Source organism: Emydura macquarii, unplaced genomic scaffold (assembly GCF_026122565.2).
Source record: "Emydura macquarii macquarii isolate MOO-44397 ecotype Brisbane River unplaced genomic scaffold, CSIRO-AGI_Emac_v2 contig_2897, whole genome shotgun sequence".
Classification (NCBI taxonomy): Eukaryota; Metazoa; Chordata; order Testudines; family Chelidae; genus Emydura; species Emydura macquarii.
In genome coordinates this window covers 51,814,530-51,833,262 of record NW_027133034.1, presented here as the reverse complement: position 1 = coordinate 51,833,262, position 18,733 = coordinate 51,814,530, and the positions used below count along the sequence as shown (strand labels likewise).

The 18,733-nt window shown below is 41.9% G+C and overlaps 1 protein-coding gene across 3 annotated transcripts in view; it reads right to left on the bottom strand.

The window, feature by feature from the left end:
- Window positions 1-7,209: 7,209 nt before the first annotated feature.
- THBS4 (thrombospondin 4) overlaps window positions 7,210-18,733 on the bottom strand; it is a 51,091-nt gene continuing 39,567 nt past the window's right edge. For all 3 annotated transcript variants that reach the window (XM_067568454.1, XM_067568457.1, XM_067568455.1), the window contains 7 exons: window positions 16,005-16,198; window positions 14,573-14,751; window positions 14,165-14,213; window positions 13,858-14,054; window positions 12,985-13,157; window positions 10,246-10,385; window positions 7,210-7,352 (listed from right to left, as the gene is read on the bottom strand). In XM_067568454.1, coding sequence (XP_067424555.1) covers window positions 7,291-7,352; window positions 10,246-10,385; window positions 12,985-13,157; window positions 13,858-14,054; window positions 14,165-14,213; window positions 14,573-14,751; window positions 16,005-16,198 — 994 coding nt within the window. In that variant the 3' untranslated portion in view covers window positions 7,210-7,290. The remainder of the gene's footprint in view (window positions 7,353-10,245; window positions 10,386-12,984; window positions 13,158-13,857; window positions 14,055-14,164; window positions 14,214-14,572; window positions 14,752-16,004; window positions 16,199-18,733) is intronic.

Sequence of the window (18,733 nt, the reverse complement as noted above, 5' to 3'; positions counted from 1 at the left end):
TGTGTATCAGGCCTCAGTTCCTTTGTGGTTAGCTTGGAGAGAAGTGCAGACTGTGTGCTGGGGAGCTGTGTAATAAATTCCTTTGAAGCTATGCTGACTGCTGCAACAGCAGAATTTTGCCTTTGATTGCCAGTAAAGATAACACTCCCCCAGGGCCTGAATATGCTTGTTAAATGTTACCATTCCCATTGATCTGTACTACAGGAACAGCTGCAGTACAAAGGATCTGAAGCAGCTTTCATTTAGCAAGTACTCATGAAGAAAAATGTTAATTTTGGCTTTGCTGGTCAGTGCAAACATGGCACAATAATGGGCAAACTATGGAACTGTTGACAGTGAAGAGGTGGTTATTAGCACCCTTCATTATTGGCTAATGTGGGGACCTGTATTTCCAGCTTTAAACACTCCCTGCCCCCTTTCCATTTTGCAAGAGACAAACAAGACACTGTGCCAGATGGAATTATCAAGCCATATATTTCAATTTCCCCCTGAATTCATATAGCTGAGTTTCTACTTTCACCCCATTTTCAAACCAAATAACAGATGGTATAATTGTGTGAGAAATGTCTTTAATTTTCTGATATTTTCCTTTTGGGGAAAAATTGGAAAATCTGAATTAAAAAAAAAAACTCATAAAAATATTCTTTGTCATTTTTTTTTTTTTTACAAATACCTGCAGTGTAGTTAATACCAGGACTGAACAGGGTAAGTGAGAGAGTTCCTCAATTTATTTCAAATCTTATTGAACATTGGGTGGATTAGTAGAGGGGAGAGGAGCTCTGCCTTGACAAATCACGGGGGGGTTCAGTAGAGCACAGCTAAAAAGAGACTCTTAATGAAAACATTTTGACAAAATGTTTTTGAAAAGAGATATAGCTGACGTAGCTGAGACCTTGGTGAAATCACTCCCAAGCATTCAGAAAGCCCCACGCATTCAAAAGCCTTGAGTCAGGCCACAACATCACGAGATTGGCTTAACTCATGAGAGCTTTCAAAAAATGCGTTTTGCGGGTTTAATTTGTCGTCGAGCCTTTAGAGTGTATGCCAATCACATTTTCAAAGCTTGTCTGCACAACTATGAGTCAGCAGTTATGGAGGTTATAGTGGATCACAAATTGAATGAGTCAACAAGGTGTTGCAGGTGCAAAAGAGGCTAATTTTGGGGGGGTGTATTAACAGGAGCATCGTATGTAAGACAGAGGAGGTAATTGTCACTTGGCACTGATAAAGTCTCAGCTGGAGTACTGTGTCCAATTCTGGGTGGCACACTCTAGGAAAGATGTAGACAAATTGGAAGAAGGCTATAGGACAGCAACACAAATTATTAAAAGGTTAGAAAAACTGACCTATGAGGAAAGGTTTAAAAACCTGGGCATGTTTAGTCTTGAGTAAAGAAGACTGAGGGGGACCTGATTGCAATTTTCTAATATATTGTGGTCTGTAGCAAAGAGAGGGGTGATCAGTTGTTTTCTATGTCCATTGTAGGTAGGACAAGAAGCAATGGGCTTAAGCGGCAACAAGGAAGATTTAGGTTAGTATCCAGAGAAATTTTCTAACTCTAAGGATAGTTAAGCCCTAAAGTAGGTTACCAAAGGAGGGTGGAGAATCCCTGTCATTGGCAGTCTTTAAGAACAAGTTAAACACCTGTCAGGGATGGTCTAGGACTAGGTATACTTGGTCCTGCCTCAGCATGGGGGGGATGCTAGATGACCTCTCAAGGGGCCTTCCAGCCCTACATTTCTATGAGGGCTAGAAACTTACTTTTTTCAAATGAAAGCTGAGATGCTCATGGAATCACTTGACTCCTGGAGCTGGAGCTTCCAAAAAAACCCACTACCATGAGACGTGATAAAATTGTGAATTGGCAACACTGTGAAACTCAAGGGTTATGATGGCAACCTCTTGACATTTTAAACCTAAATTTTAAAAAAGTAGCCTGCTATGTTTGAGGTATGAGAAAGAAGTTTGGAGTTTGTGGGACTGTGTGCCTTAGCAAGAGGAACTTACAGAAATGTGAGGGAAGAAGGGCCAAACGTCAACAAGGAGTATTGTACTATTTCCTTTGCAAAAGTTAGTAAATATAATACTAACAAGATGCACATTTCAGTTATCTTCTGAAGAGATATTGTGCCAAATATGGAGACTAAACTCAGTCCTTAAAGCGTAAAACAGTGATTCACGTTCTTAACTGCAAAATCTCAGTGCAGCCTTACTACTGCTTCTGCCATACTTCTTCAGATTCCTATTAAAGTGAAATCCTGGCTGCTTTGGTTTGATGATTTGTACTAAATCTCCCTTTAAGGTATGTGGGGAACTGAAACTTTTGAAGTATATTTGCAATGGTATTTTATCATTTGTCATGTCAGTGAAAGTTAAAAATGCCATTTGACATTGACAATGAGACCTTTAACCCTGGGGTAACCACAACTCATGGTGACCATCTAAGAACTCAGTGCTTCCAGGTGGTACTTACATTTAAGTAGAATTTATCCTTGCAACACCCACATGACAAAAATTATTAGTCCCATTTTACAGATGTGGAACTGTAACTTGGATTTTGACTTGCCAAAGGCAAAGAACAGGAGGAATACATCCCAGTGTCCTGACTCAGAATGAAGTTTACACACAGAGCCATCCTTCCTCTTTTAAAATGAAAAAAGGTTTCAGTGTAGCTACTTGGATGCACAGGTTGGAAGAAGGCAGCAGAATTATTTATTTTCCCCACTTTCAAAGTTGGAAAACAAACAGTTACCGATAGGGTATGTCCTGCTGTGCTTGCCAAACTTCATATTGTCCCTGGGCTCTGTTGAACCTCTCAAGCTGGCAACGGCGCAGTCAGAAAGTTCCCCTCTCATTTTTCTTCCCAAGATGAGCCTTGGGTAATGCTGACAAAATGTAGACAGGGTGATGCAAGTTTCTAAATTGGTGTGTTAGTGACTAAATCGGCAATTAAGAAAAGAAACCCAAGCTAATAGGTGTGTGTGTGCGTGCGTGCATGCAAAACTCTTTTACCTGGATTGCTGGGAAAAGGGCCCTGTCAGGCTCTTACTGTGAATTGTTAAAATCCTTTTCTGTGCTGTTGGCCAAGGAATAATAACAATTTAGAAGCATGAAAGTAAAAACGGTTTCATTGCCAAATTTGTCCTCCTGCATTGTGTGTGTACAAAGCTTTCTCACTTGACAGGTGCTCCAGAGGATTGAGCTACGGACAGTACTTAGGCAGCACAGTCCAGTGGATAAAGACCCCAGAGAGTGAGTTGGGAGACCTGGTTTCTCTTCTTTGCTCTGTCTCTGATTTGCTGTGTGACCCGTGGGCAAGTCACTTCATTTCTCTGTGCCTCAGTTTCCCCATCTATATGCACCTTTGTAAAGAGCTTGAAGATCTATGGATGAAAACACTTCGGGTGCGTTTACCCTCTTCAGTGCTGCAGCCTTTGTTCTGAAAGAACTTCTTCCCCCCACCAGACAAGCAGGGTTTTTGCAGAGGTGTAATTGTTAACCCCAATATCTTGACTGAATCCCAGCAATCAGCTTCTGTGCTACGCTCCCTTGGTAGCTTTGGCTGTAGACTTTACTCTTCACCTCCCCTGTGAAAACTGTGGTATAGTGCTGTTGACCCAGAACTGCTGCCACATTCCTCCCCATTTCCATGGCTGTATGTACAAAGTCTGGCTAGATCCATGGACGTGGATTTGAATCCTCATGTTTCTCTCAAAGGGCATAAAAGTCACCATCTGCATAGGTCTGCAGATTTAGTAAGGGGGAGCATCTGTACTGACTCAAGTAGTATAAAGCCCTGCACTATGTACTGTATGGCATGGGAGCTAGGAGACTAACTCCAATCAGTGGGAAATGCTGTTGGTGTGTTAACTCTTAGGATACTAGGGGCCAAATTCATCCTTGGTATAACTCTGATACTAATTCAGATACATTTGGCCTGGTGGCAACTGTCCATCTCAAAAGACAATGGTGTAAGCACCAGAGCAACTCAGTTACTGTGTGTCCTGTGGCAGCATCACGGGTGGCTAAAAAGTCCAGTTCTCAAGTGGGAAGTCTGTGCCACAAGATAGCAGGCCTAAGGTGCATGGCCAGAGGATGAAGCTGGTGCACTACTAGTGCTTAAAGCCTGTTGCATTTCCCTCTCTCTCAGCCACGTCTCTTCAGTCTCTGACTCCCCGGCAAAGTGCAGGCCCGAGCAGTGTAGCCAGTTGCTAGCTGCATCTCCCCAGCTTGTGGAATTGATGTTGAAAGTTTTCTAATCCCTCTCACAAATGTTCTTGAACTTGAGCTATAGTCAGCCAAGTGGCCCGGGGCATCGCAAGTTCTCCACGTAGGAGATCCTTTGGAATGCATCCATAGTCCGGCCAATGCAAATGACTAAGCTAAGGCAGACAACTGTGTTTGAGTGTAGTTATTAGAGTAGTTATTGAATGTAGTTGTCAGTTTTGCTTTCTCAGTTGTCAGAAACTCTTTTATCACAAGTGGAAGGTGTTTAGCTTTCCCTCATGCCTGCTGTAAGTGTCCCAGGTTTTGCCACCACACAGAAGCATGTTCAACAGGCATAGCAGGTAGACCTGTACCTTGGTGTTCAATGTCAGTTTCCTGTGATCCCATCTGTGTTTTGTCAGTTGACCAAATGTGGTAGCTGCTTTTCTGATGTGAGAATTGTTAGTCATCTCGAGATAAGTTATCAAATACGGTTGATCCTAGATCACAGAACTTGTGCACAACTTCTAGCATGGTGTTAGGTATTCAAACCTCTGGTGCAGTGAACACACCTTGTGCCATAAACATGGTCTTCTTTAGACTGATTATTAGTCCAAATTCATAACAAGTTGACACAAAACTACTGCAAAGTTGTTGAAGCTCCTCTTCACTGTACGTGAGAAGCCCTGTGTAGTTGGCGAAAAGAAGATCTCTTATGAGCAGGTGTTTGACTTTGCTTTTTACGCTAAAATGTGCAATGTTGGAAAGAGTATCACCTGATCTTGTATGGAGATTTACACCCTCAGTGCTAGAAGAGAAGCTTGCCAAAGCAGCAGAGAGAAGAAAATACCAACGAGCGTTGGTGCCAAAATGTATCCGTTTGACACCACTGTGGATTTCAGAGCTGTCAGACTAATCTCCACCATGCTGGACTATAACCTTCATGCCATCATAGCAGGATCAAATCACAGTGAGGAGGATTGTGGGGGCAACCAAGTCTCTCTAGCAATTGAAAAAGACCATTTCTTCTGCCCAGGTCAAAAGCCTCTGTAAGATCTATGAAAGCCACATGGAAATGTTTTTTCCTTATTTTTGACACTTTTTTTTTTGCAGTTGCCTTAGTGCAAAGGCCATGTCAATGATAGAATTACTGGTATGGGAGCTGCACTGACTCTCTGGATATACAGATTCAGCAAGAACTTGCAGTCTTTTGAGAAGGACCCATGCAAATGCCTTGCCAGCAGCACTAATAAGAGAACGTCCTCTGTAGTTGTTCCAATCACTCCAAACTCCTTTTTTTAAATACAATGTTTTGATGTTCACATCCCTCATGGCTTGTGGTACCCCTCTTTCCCTCCATCAGGCAAGCAAGATATTGTACAGATGTTTAAGGGCAACCTGTCTTCATTTGGCCTAAGGTGTCTAGTACCTTAGGGATTAGCCAACTCCAAGGTTTTCAGCCTGGCTGCTGGGAGATGAGGGAAAGAGGCATTTTCTAACCTTTGGGAAGCATGATGGGATTGCTGAAAACTCCAGACTCTCTGCCCTCTCCCTCCAGAAGAGGACTAATCTCCCCGATAGTCTTCATCACTCTCATTAGGAACCCACTGGAGGAAAGGAAAGGAAAGGAAAAGAGTTGGTGTGGAGCTGTAGGCGTGGTGAGCAAAGGGCAGGTGACCCTATGACGGTGAAGCAATGGAGGGGAGTGGCAGAGGGACAAAGATGAGCTTTATTCCTCTTCTGTCCCCCAGTAAAAAGCAAAGAGGATAAGTATCCTGGTCTTTAGTGCTCCCAAGGTTGTTTTTCTAATAAATATAAACAACTTGTTTTCTTTTTCTTCTAATGGAATGTATATTAGCCAAGGGAATGACCTAAAATTCGAATGGGATTCTTCCTACAGCAATTGGGGATGTGGGGTAGGGGTGTGTGGATTTTTTTTGTATAGCATTCAGAGGAAGAGCAAGGAACCGGTGACCATTACTTCAACTGTCTTGTGATTTAGACTTAAAAACCCCCCAACAAAGGAGAAATCTTCAGTACCTGTAGCAATTTTCACTTAGATTGGAGTGTATGGATTAAATGCTGCCACCTTGTGGGCAGTTAAAATAAATTGCTGTCCACAATAATAATTTCTCTTAAGGTTGCTGTTTTGAAGATTGTCAAGTGACCCAAATAGGATAGCTCTTTTAAGGACAGACCATTTGCCTTTTAAGGACAACCATTTGTTGTGCTACCTGCTTTGTGCGCTGAACAGCCACACAATATTAGTGAATTTTTAACTACGTAAATGACTTCCACAGATGGAGCCTGCAACTAAGAACTGAGAGGATGTGATTAACACTGCTTGCCAGGAATATTGGAGGACTGAAGAGCTAGGGCCTTAGGCTGTGACCAATTGTTAGTGGAATTACAGTCATACATTTGTGTGGGTAGACAGCTGGATTTTCATGGATGAAAGTAGATGGAAAAGTTAGACTAAATCAGGAACAATTCCATTCGGTAGTGGTCTGGAAACGTCCAACGGAAAGAGTCGGACCCTATTCTTCCTCACTGGAGACACTAAAACCTAGACTGGAAAAGAGTGTGATATGAGCTACCCTTGGGAACAAAACTGCTGTGACAGGAGCATAGACTAGATAACCTAACAGTTCGCTTTGAGCTTGGACTTTTACGACTCTTGAGAACCATTGATCATTTCATGCTGGTTGCATCCTTTTGTTGTGCAAAGTAGTGTCTCCCAAATATGTACTAGAGACAAACAGAATGCCCATCATTTCATCTCACCACCCTTTTAATATCTAAACCACAGCGGCAGGAGATGCTAATCCAAGGTTAGAATAAAAAGTTCTTAACCAAGCGTTTTTACATTAAACTCCATGAGGCAGCATGTCAAGCAATTTCCAAAGACAGTGAAGCCCCAGCCTATTTCATCTCCTTTTTATTTTCACATTTACAAAAAAAAGTGACAGTTAAATCAACCAGACCAAGCCACAGTGTGCACTCTTACCAAAAAAAAAAAAATCATATAAGGATTTAAAATATTGTTTTACTGTTTGAAATAGCAATGTCCATTTGCTTTCTGTGTTAAATCTCTCCAACTCCAAGCTGCTGAGCTTGAAATTCCTGAAAGTCCTCTGGGATGGTGTCTGAAAACAAGAATATATGCAAGGGTTAGTCTTGTTCCTATGTAGTTGAGTGTTAAGAACTAAAGCAAGATGAATAAAAAGGAATGAGTAACTTATTGGCTAAATGATGCCTTCTTCTCTAATCATAATTGCCTGTAAGCAGAATGTGGACGTTCCAAGCTGTATTTTTAATTTGCTGAGTCATTTCTATGAATAACTTTGGGCTGCAGATCATTCAAGAACTGGGCATATTTGCTCTTTGCACTGTGTGGAATATGCAAGAGTGATTGGTTGTGTAACTAACCACTGCAGGGCATATTGTGAATTTTATAACTGAACAAGCAACTCACAATTTGCTGTCTGTGTGATTCAAATGGCAGGTATTTGTGGGCTAATAAAGGCTGAGCATTCAAATGCTTGCTGCAAGTAAACATGAAAGACCTGGTTGTGGGAATGGGATGGAAACAAAATACACTAAAATTAAACTGAACATTCACAATCCAGTTTTTCTCTGCTCTTTGCCCAGCTGTCTTTAGAACATCATGAAGAATACGTCTCTCTCCTGGTTTTGAATACCAAATAAGCAGGATGTATCCCTCTGGGGCCAGTGAAAGTGAGGGGGTGGGTTAAAAGCCCTTGACCGTGTCAATTTCAAATTCGATTGACTGTCAATTTCAAAATCACATTTGTCTGAAAACTGCCTACTTTCCATTCTTACAAACTGCACCTAAATGATTCTAGCAGAAAGAGACAAGAAGGAAAATATTTTTTGTTTACTCTCTGCCTTTGTCGAACTTTTTACAGTCAGCTTCCTGTGTACAGACAGTTAGCCAACCAATGGCCCCTGTTTCTGTGGGCTTTTCACATGGCTGCAGGCAAGAGAATCATTAAAACAACAATAAAATCTGGCAAAAATATTTCAAAATTGGCAAAGGGAACTGGAGGCTGGACAATGTTGCCAAAATGACTGTAGTTCATCTAGTTAAAAATAGATTAGTGTCAAATGAACAGTGGCCCCCTGAAAGCCATGTGCCAAATCTCATGGCCTCTCGTTTGAAGAATCCGGGGAGCTGGTGCAAAAGCCTTGGAAGCACATAGCTGAATGAGGAGTTTGAGTCACAAAGCTGTACATGGCTTCAGGAGAATGCCTTGACCTAAGCCAGACACACGTTCCGCTCCGATTCAATAATAATGCCAGCCTTAAGCATTCAAAAATCATGAGTCAGGCCTCAGCAATCACAAATGTGGTTTAAGAATCAGTGAGATTAAAAAAGGAAGGCTTTTTATTTGCCATTATTTTTAAGTGTTTAGGATTCACTTGCATCATGGTTTCAAGCTTGTCTCAGCAACCATGAGCTAGAAACTTTTAAAAACAAAAGCCAAGATCATTTGACTTTAGCAATTGGGGCTTGAAGAATACATGGTGACAAGACTGTTACAATTGTGAGAATTGGCAACATGCAGAGTCAGTGATGTAATGCAGGAAGCAGGGCTGTTGTCAAGCAGAGCCTGTCAGCTTTGAAACTTTTTTCTTTTTTAAAAAAAAAAACATGCTAAAACTGTGGGGAGTAATGTTTCATGGAAAATCAAACTTCTACTCTTAAGAACTCTTGCCACTTCATGAAACTGCCAATTACATTTGAAACCTTTGCCTCTTTGCTTGAATTAAGACATTTCTGAGCACAGCAATTTGCTTTCAGTCACTGAAACAAGAGGCAGCAAAGGCCAGCAGCTCTGAGAGCCATGCTTCATGTGTTCAAAGCTGGCAACTCTCATTAACCATGCAACATTTCATCTTGGCACTAGTTCTGTCCTGGAGAATTGGATTTAAATGTTTAATTCCCCATAACGTAAGTTAGCAGCTGAGTCAATATTTGCTAACTGCAATATTTGCTAATTGGCTTTTCTTCAATAGATGGGTGGACTACAATGGCCTGCAGTTGCCTTTGGTTAGGCAGATATTGATCCTGAGAAGAGAAAGAAGGGACTGTGTACTGCTTTTAAATGGCTGATCTGTTGCCATGACAGAAATTGCTTCGTGCACAGTTCCTCCAGAAGAATTTCATGCAAGAAGGAAAAAGCATACTCGTTATCTAAAGGGGAAGCACAGGTGTATACACAAGGCACGTGAGTGCGCCAGGGCAGTGTAATGGTAAAGGTGAGGTGGTGGACGCAGCCCAGGACTCTGTTTTTTGTAAAGTGTGCCCAAGTTTTATGATGTATCACTGTTTTAAAATTAATTCAGAGATTTTCTTGTTGACTCCCTATGTTAGAGATCTGAGCTCGGCTTGAAGGAGCCCTGGCCAAAACTGGAAAAGTGTGAAATGTTTAAATTCAGTCTTCAGATGAGGCTGGGGGTTCCAGGCATCAACTGGAGGAAGTTCATAGCAACAACTATAATTGTAAGTAATGATATAAAAAACTGCCTTTCACTGTCTGATTCCAACAGCAGCAACAGTTGGGCTGGAGTGTTGGTTGGCTAACATCACATGCAGTGGATGTACGGGTGTATGCAATGTGTGCTGTGGCATAAAATTAATTTACTGAGGCCAACGTTTCATTTGCTGTATGGGTGAGGTGTTGGTCATTTGGTCTTTTAGTAACATTTCTAAATCTCTAACTACGCTTACTTGGTTTAGTTAGCACGCTGTATATAAGGGCATGACTGCACTGGCAGATTACATGTATATTGCAGATCAAGGGCAACAGAGCATCTAAGCTGCTAATTTTACTCTGGCAAGACCCAACTCATACTAAAAGAGGCCATGTCAGGCAAGATGTTTCATAGACAGATTCATTTGCTGGTGAAATGGAGGGATGCAAAGCAGTTAATAAAAAAGCCCTAACTACTTGTCCTCTAGTACAGAAGGTCATGTGATAATCATGAGCTGAGTTGCTCTAAGAGGAACGATACCATTGCAGCGATATTTCAGGTTGGACCAAATAATGTTTTCCTGAGAGAAGCAGAAAACACCAAGTCTTCCTCCACGCATGGTTGTATCTACAGTTACTCCAGAATCTGCCACCAGTTTAGAACCTTCATAAAATCTTGCCCTTCAGAATAAAACAAATACAATCACTGTTAGCTCTCAGATTGCCACTGTCACGTTCCAAAAGTGCTTTAAATATCTATCTTTATTCTACTGTGTGACAAGCTTATTAGATTGGTCTGAGGACACTTGAAGAGAAACCATGGTCATAAACCTCAGCTGTTACCAGGCTCTGCCAGTATGGAAGAGAAGGGGCAGAGTTGATCCAAATTAGGCTAGCTTCCACTAGGAGCCCTTACAGGGGCTGGGGTCCACATAGTACATTCTGACCACACCCACTCTCATCCCAGCATGCTCTTCACACTGGGGGAGTCAGTTGGCTATGCTAGCTGTATATCAGCTACACTAAACATTTACCTGTGTACTTACCTATAAATACCAGTAATTATTATTTACACTGGGCAAACCAGGATCTGATCAGGGCTCCATTGTGCTAAGAGCTGTACAAACACACAGGGAAATACAGACCCCCTTCCCCAAGAGTTTCCTTGTTATAAAAATTATAAAACGAAATCATTTACTCCTTGATTTTTTGTTTGTTTGTTTATTCAGGTGTTTCAAAAATAGCACAGTTGGTGAATGTAGTTTATCAATTCTCATATGATATTTTGTCTCTTGTGCCTATTCCTAGGCCCTGCTGAAGTCTCAGAGAAATGTGTGATGCTACGTAATCCATAGGGCTGAAATATTTAGTGAAAACATACTGTAGTGAGTTATGGCCCAAGTGCTGGCTTAGGCTTTCACTTTTGGTTCTGAAGGCCCTTGCTGAAGGATGAAATGAGACGCACTTTTATCAGCACCTTTGTTTTCAGAGGATTTTATATGGAGTTACTAAAAAGAGAGACTGTGGCTGTATACTCGGCCTACTCTGAAAGGCGAGCAGCTGCAAAAGTTGTGATTAATGTTGAAATGTATTTGAAATCCTGAAATGTTGAAATCCTTTGCCCTATTCGGCTTACTTTAAAAAAAGACTAAACACGTAACGGGTCTGATGGTGCCAAGGAGCAGTGCAGTGTGCACTGAACAATTTTTTTCATATAATACTTTTAGATCCTACTCCCATTGACTTGAATGTTCCATGCTCAAACCCCTAATCCTGAATGATGACTTCTTGTTCAAATGATTTCCCATGTTTGTCTTTTTGCCCTTCTTAGATATTAACAAAATAGAAGGACCTGTTTCTTTAGGAGACCTACATCTCTCCATGGATGTCAGTCAAAGACCAACTTTGTTCAAATTACATCTGTAAATCCAGATCTACTGAAAAACAGATTAAAAATCAAGAATAATTTGTAAAGGCTTCAGAATCTTAATCTTAGAGTTGGGGCAACATTTCTTTTGCCGTATAATACTTTAACTTTTGCCATTGGCAATTTGTAAAAGTCATAGGGACAAGAAGAACTTCTTTGCTAACCTACACTCAGAGAACATATTGAGGTCATAGATCATAGAGACAAGGTCATCTGAAGAAGAGCTCTGTGTAAGTTCAAAAGCTTGACTCTCTCACCAGCAGAAATTGGTCAAATAAAAGATATTACCTCATCTATCTTGTCTCTCTGATATCCTGGGACCAACATGTCATATATCATGTTGTGCTAATTACTGATAATGTCCTGTTTTACCATCTTTATGCTTTCTGTGTGGCCAGATGTGGTTGATTAGTTCTGTTACTTGTTGCACATGGTGTTATAGATAAATTATCACAGTTTATACATACATATTCCAAGAGATCAACATTAAGGAATATTCACACAGAAGTCAAATATCTGTGTTTGAATATGTTTTTAGAAGTGTTGTCACTGGTATTTTCAAAAACAATAACTTTTAAAGCAAAACCAGGCAAGCTAGCTGTGTCTTACTTTAGCAGTTACAAAGCCCAGAGGCATTTGAAAATATTTGTAATTACAGGGGCATTGGGTTTTCTTAAAAAGACCCCAAACAAACAAAAAACTCAACCCCACACCAACTAGAATTTCACACACCTTAGAATAAAATTTTTAAAAACCCACAGCTGTTTAGCTCTACAAAGGTTTAAAGAAACCAACAAACTGTGAGTTTTTACACATTCAGGCTCTACCATCTAAAACAGTAGTCCCCAAACTTTTTAGTTCACGGCCCCCCCCCCCTTAGCATTGTCCGCAACCCCGCATCATCCCCCAGCTGGGGCTGGGAGCAGGATCATGGTCGGGGCTAGGGGAGATGTGGCTAGGAGTGAGGCTGTGGCGGCTGGGAGCCAAGGCCAGGGGCTGAGGCCGCAGCCCCAGCTGGGACTGGGAGTGGGGCCGCTGCAGCTGGTGGCTGAGGCTGGGAGCAGGACTGGTAGGAAAGCTGGGAACTGCGGCCTGCAGCCACGGCCAGGAGCCAAGGCGGGAGTCATGGTTGGGGGTGGGACCGGAACAGAGCTCGGAGTAGAGCGGGGCAGCACTCCCTCTCCGTCCCCCTATGAGGGCTGGCCCAGGTCTTGATGTACTGTCCGAACATTCCTCCGCACCCCCCCCCAGGGGTTCTGCCCCACAGTTTGAGGACCTCTGATCTAAAATGTCACAAAATAGGCTAGGTAAGTTGTATACAGAGATTCGTCATTTGTGGTCCCACAGCCCTACCTGATATAGCCGATCTGGGGTCTATGCTGTAAGAACCAGCGATAGGAGACTTTATCTTTCCAGCCTACATTTCTGGGGTCTTTCCATAGCAGTCTGACTTGGTCATTGGTGTCCCCAGTATGCCAGAGTGAATTCCTGAGGTGTTCTCCAGGGCCAGTCTTAGATTTCACAGCCTAAACACACAAGGCATTTTTAGAAAGTGAACAAAGAGCAATTTCTCTTTAGCCTTTAGACCAGGAGCTCTAACTTTTCTTAGTGAGAATCACATCTTACTAGAGGGAGTGCCTTATGGACACCTCCCCTCTCATTCATGAGCTCATGACATCCCTGTGCCAATTATAGCAACTGCTTACAAAGAAAAATAAAAGTAGTATTAGCTGTCTTTTTATTTAGCAGCTAGGAACAAGGCGGCACCAACCAACAGGTCTCAATGGGCTACTAGTCAGTGTGCCAGGGACTACATTTAGGAAAGTGCCACTTTAGACAAACACACGGTCTCTTTGAAATGGTCACTTGAGGACATCACCAGTAAATTGAATGAGATCTCGGTCCAGGTAATGCTTATTTTAATTAAAAGGTACCTTTCCATGCCAGGTCAACCAATGAAAGCTGCCTCATTCAATAAGCATTGATTGGCACTCAGATTCTGGTAGACTCAGGTTATCCTCTGAATTTCCATACATTTATTAGAGTGCTGCACATACTAAGGCATTAAATCAACCTTCCCTTTAGGAAAGAGCTGTAGCTGGTGGTCCCCCAGCAATGGTGGAAGAATAGCATAGGTGTTATATGGCCAACTCATTGTATGCTTGGGTAGCCATTACACAGAGAATGCAGAGCCACTATATTTGATGATGTTAGTTAGCCCAGTACCTTAAGCTGAATGCCAGGCTCTGCAACAGCTCTGAATGGAGTCGCTTGCCAGTAAGTCTGTTCTGTTTGCTTCCACATTACCACGTAAAAACTGGAACTGTCTTGATAACCAAAAATAAAGCCAGCATAGTCATCATCTGTCACCGTGTTCACATGGAAGGTGCCTTCAAAGTCCACCCCATTGAAAGCTGTGTAACCTAGGATCAACGTATATGCACTACATTAAAACCAGTAGTTGGCAGAAAACTTGACCTCGTGCCGAAAGCTTTTCTATTGCAAAACATGACTACAAAAAAGGTGTCCATACCCACTGCAAGGCCAGGATCACTGTTCATGGTCTGCACAATCTCCATGCCCTGAGAAGTGAAATTAATTACATTATTGAGGCTCGATAAACAATAGGGTGATACTGCTACAATGAGACATCCCAAAGGGGTGCATAGGCCTCATGCTGGCCACTGTGCAGCAGTGAATTTCTCCCAGAAGGAGATTTCTTAGTCGCTGTAATTATTTTAGCCCATGAGTTAGTATGTGGAACTTCGAACTTATTTGCACACTTTTCCAAAAATAGCCTTTCCTTTTGGCATTTGGCACGTATCAATTGATTTTCATTTTTTTGCTACAGCATTACAGATTCTGATAAGTTCAAAACAGGCTGTTGTTGTTTTTTAATGATTTGTTTATAGCAGCTACCAAGTATTGAATGTATTTTTACCTGGTTCAGAACCACCCAGTTAGGATCAATCTGAGCATCACCTTCGGGATCCAGGACCACAGTTTGATAAGCCCGGAAATCTGTCAGGGTGATCTCAGCATTCTCAGGGCAAATATCAATTCGATCAATTACTGTGTCCTGGTCAAAATCCAATTCACAGATATCACCAACTCCATCGCCTGAATGCATCAATGAAACAAAAGGGGCCTTATTTACAATGCAGCAACAACCACATTAGCCTTAACCATTGGAACAAACTACCAAGCGTAGTGGTTGATTCTCCATCTCTTGATGGCTTCAAATCAAGACTGGTTGCCTTTCTGAGAGATATGTTAGCCAAACAGAAGTTATTGAGCACGTACAGGGTAACTGGGTGAAATTCTAAGGCCTGTGTTATACAGGAGGTCAGACTAGATGATCTAATAGTCCCTTCTGGGCTTAAAATTTATGGTGGCAAAAAGAACCGACAGAAAGTGCTTGAAATTCACTGCAAATTTGACAGGTGCAACAGGTGTTTCACTAGGATTTTACAAACACATCATTGTCTATATTCTGATCTGACATGGCCAACAGCTCAAGCAAAATTCAGAATACAAGTATATAGCGCATGTATTGGATTAAAATTAATATCACAGAATGACACAAAAAATAGTATTTCCCCACTTCAAAGATTTAACAGCAGAGTTCCACATTGAGTTCTCAAATGACCAGCAATGACCATTGTTTTTAGAAAATATTGTATATTTTCTAGTTAACTATAAAAATACAAATATCCAAATAAATAAATAAAGTATATTCCACGGGGCATTCTCCTTGCTTTGTAAATTGTTTCTGTATTTGCTAGTTTGCAAGATTCAGCAATGAGGACCCTCAAACACTAATGTGAATTAGAAAGATTTTACTTTATTGGCTTATTTTTAAGATTGTTGTGTATCATTGTTCTGGTAACAAATGCAAAATCTTCCAGGAATATTTTACAAGTAAGTTAGTTTAAAAAAAAACAGAGATGGATGATTTTACTGTCTTGTGTTGAATTACAGGAATCCTAATGTAAGTTTATTTTTCACATCTGAATAAATCTGGTAAATGTCACATTGTTCATGAAAGTGAGAGCGAAGGGCCAAATTCTAGCCCCTGCTATTACCTGTTTATAGTATAAAGGGCACTGAGTGTCCCCTGAGGGAATTCCTCAAAGGTAGAGGCATGCAGGAGCAAGAAAGGTATGGATTAGAGCCATTGGCTGCAACTCGGAGTATGTATCAGTCCCGACATGTAAGTAACACGGCATCCTTCTTTACAAAGGAGAAATCTACCTTTAGGCTTTGGGCAACCGGGGCCCATGTGAACTTCATTCCCCTTGAGAAGCACATGATGCCTTAAAGTAGGTGAATTGCATGGTCACTAAGTGCATAGGTGGGTAGAACAGACTTACTGTTGTCATCTTCCTGCCCTGGGTTGGGAACCAGTCTGCAGTTATCAGGGCCTGGGGGAATGAGATCTGGAATCCCATCATTATCATCATCATCATCACACTCATCACCCAGCCCATCCTTATCTGTGTCCAGCTGGGAGCTGTTAATGACTGTAGGACAGTTGTCTGTGCTGTCCTGATGTCCATCTCCATCACTATGAATTAAAAACGACACCAACAACACCACACACACAAACAAAAAACACTCCCAAAAGTCAGTTCTTGTCCCCAAACTAGAAAACAGCATCTACGCGCTCATGAAATACAAAGTACTGTTGATGCTATCAGAGGGATTCTGGTGCCAGGACGTGTAATGAAAGAAAAACGCACACCGGGACCTTGAAACAGGATAGCTTGGGCAGTGGAACTTGCTCATAGTTAAGCTGGTTATAGTGAAATTTCAGTGTTTGATCGGGAGGACACTGACTACAGGAAGTGGTTATTTGTCTTGCTTCTCCTTGCCACGGTTTAGCAATGCTGCTTTTTGGCAAACATTTTGAGGTGTCTAAATGTAGCACACCTAACAGTCACTGTTGTACCAGTGCATAGTGGAGTTCCTGATGCACCTATTTCATGGGACTCAGCCCTGACAGCAAGGATTTTTTGCAGCAGCAGACTTGCATGGAGGCCCAGCTAACCTGAAACAGCTGCATCACTAGTGGTTAGACTTTGCAGAATTTGATTTTTTTTTTTTTAAATCAGTGTTTATTTTAAAGCTTTTTCTCATTTGTAATCAACTTAAATGTTCACTGTTGTGTCAAATTATGGGGAGGAGGCTGCGCTTTCTCCAAGCAGAGCAGAGACCCCTTCCCCGCACCTGACCCTGGCAGTGTCCTTGCCTCGGAGCCTCCCTCTTCTTCAAATTAACACATGGTAAAGCACGGGAGAGGCAGAGGAACTGCCCTCCTGCCCTGTCTCACTGGCACCCCTGCTCCAGCTCAGCTAATGCTAGTATTACAACATGTTTTATACAAATTAACGTGTGACCCTAAAAGTTCTCAAGCAGCATTTATCTTACTTTCCATAGCTGTAAATGTATATGATTATTATTGATGGATATATTTTGTTCAGAGTTTGTGTGTGTACGGGGAAATCGACATTTACCAATCTTTACCAATAAAAAGCTAATCCTTCCAAATCTACTGGTGGCTTCCTGACCATGGTGTAGTGAAATCACCATATAATGGTTCAGTCGGACTCCTTCTGAAGGCCTGACACCCCCCCCTTCCCGGTACTGCAACCAATTTGTATATCTATGCTGTTGAAGCACCTGTTGTGTGGAGATGGGAGATGTTACAAACTCAAGGCATTCCAGCAATGGTTTTTTTCCAATACCTTTTTGCCTAGAGTAGACAGAGTCACAGTGAAGTGCAGTGAGAAAAAGGAAGAGCTGCAACGTTTATCTATCAACAGTCATGACTTGTCTTCACTGCTAAAAGAGGTGTGTTTATCCCTCTGGATAATTAATGTGCATGAGGTGTCCTGAGGTTAAAAACACAGTGGAGACAAGGCACTTTAGTTTTATCTCAAGGTAAACTAGGTGAGGTCAACCCCAGTTGGTGATACAGTGCTGTCACATAGGCCTGGTCTACACTTCAAAATTTGACTGACCTAGCTACATCGCTCAGGGCTGTGAACATTTTTGTGCCCTGAGTGCTGTAGTTAGGCGAGCTAACCCCTGGTGTAGATGTGGCTAGGTCGATGGACGATTTCTTCCATTGACCTAGTTACTGCCTCTCAGAGAGGTGAATTAATGGAAAAGCCCCTTCCATCACAGTAGGAAGCATTTACACTATGGCGCTAGAGTAGCACATCTGTGGCGCTGGAGCTGTGCCACTGTAACATAGCCATACCCTTTCTTTACCTCATGGAAAAACTACAGTGCCTTGTCTCCACTGTGTTTTTACCCCAGGATAGCTCATGTGAAAGCTTCCCCAAGACAGGAAACATCTTTTAGCAGGGAAGACAAGGTCTCACTCTCTTTACAGTGAAGCTTCAATCCATGATAAAGTTAATCCCCATGCATGGTGCTAGAGCAGGGTGGGGTAATTTGAGGAAGTTCTTAGTGCAGACCAGGCCTCAGTGTGTTCCACTGTGCTAATCATCTTGGACTGCAGCAATTATCATCTTCCCATGAGTGGGAAATGGTGCATTCCTAAGAGATTTAATCTCTTCCCCTTTCCTCTGCTGCTTTCAGCAGGGGCAAGTAGTTGCTATGACCTTATGGAAAGAGGAGTAAAATATAATGCCTTAAACTTGGTTTTGCTAGAACTGCTCTCAGCATGGAGTGAAAACGAATGCAGCTTGTCTTGTGACAGTCGCTCCCCTTGGGAATAAAGATACGGCATTTCATGGATTCCCATAGCACACCCTCAGCTGCCATTGCCCCTAGTATCTGCAGGGGATGAAGAGAGACCTTACAACCTCTCCTACGCTAACGTGAAAGGGACATTTTTTCAGATGGGTCCTGGCTTCTTACAGTGAAACTCTGTTTATGTTATAGTGAAGTCTTGTGTGTTAGTGGGGAAAACAACTCACCCTAAAATTGTTCCTATAGTTTTGATTTGTGTTGGTTTGATAATATAAGCTGTGTGGAGCTTGCCGGTTTTGTTTCTATGGAATCAGTTGTGAATCATGTCATTTATCTGTTTTGTACACCATTTTTGGACCTGGACTCATGAAATGTGCAT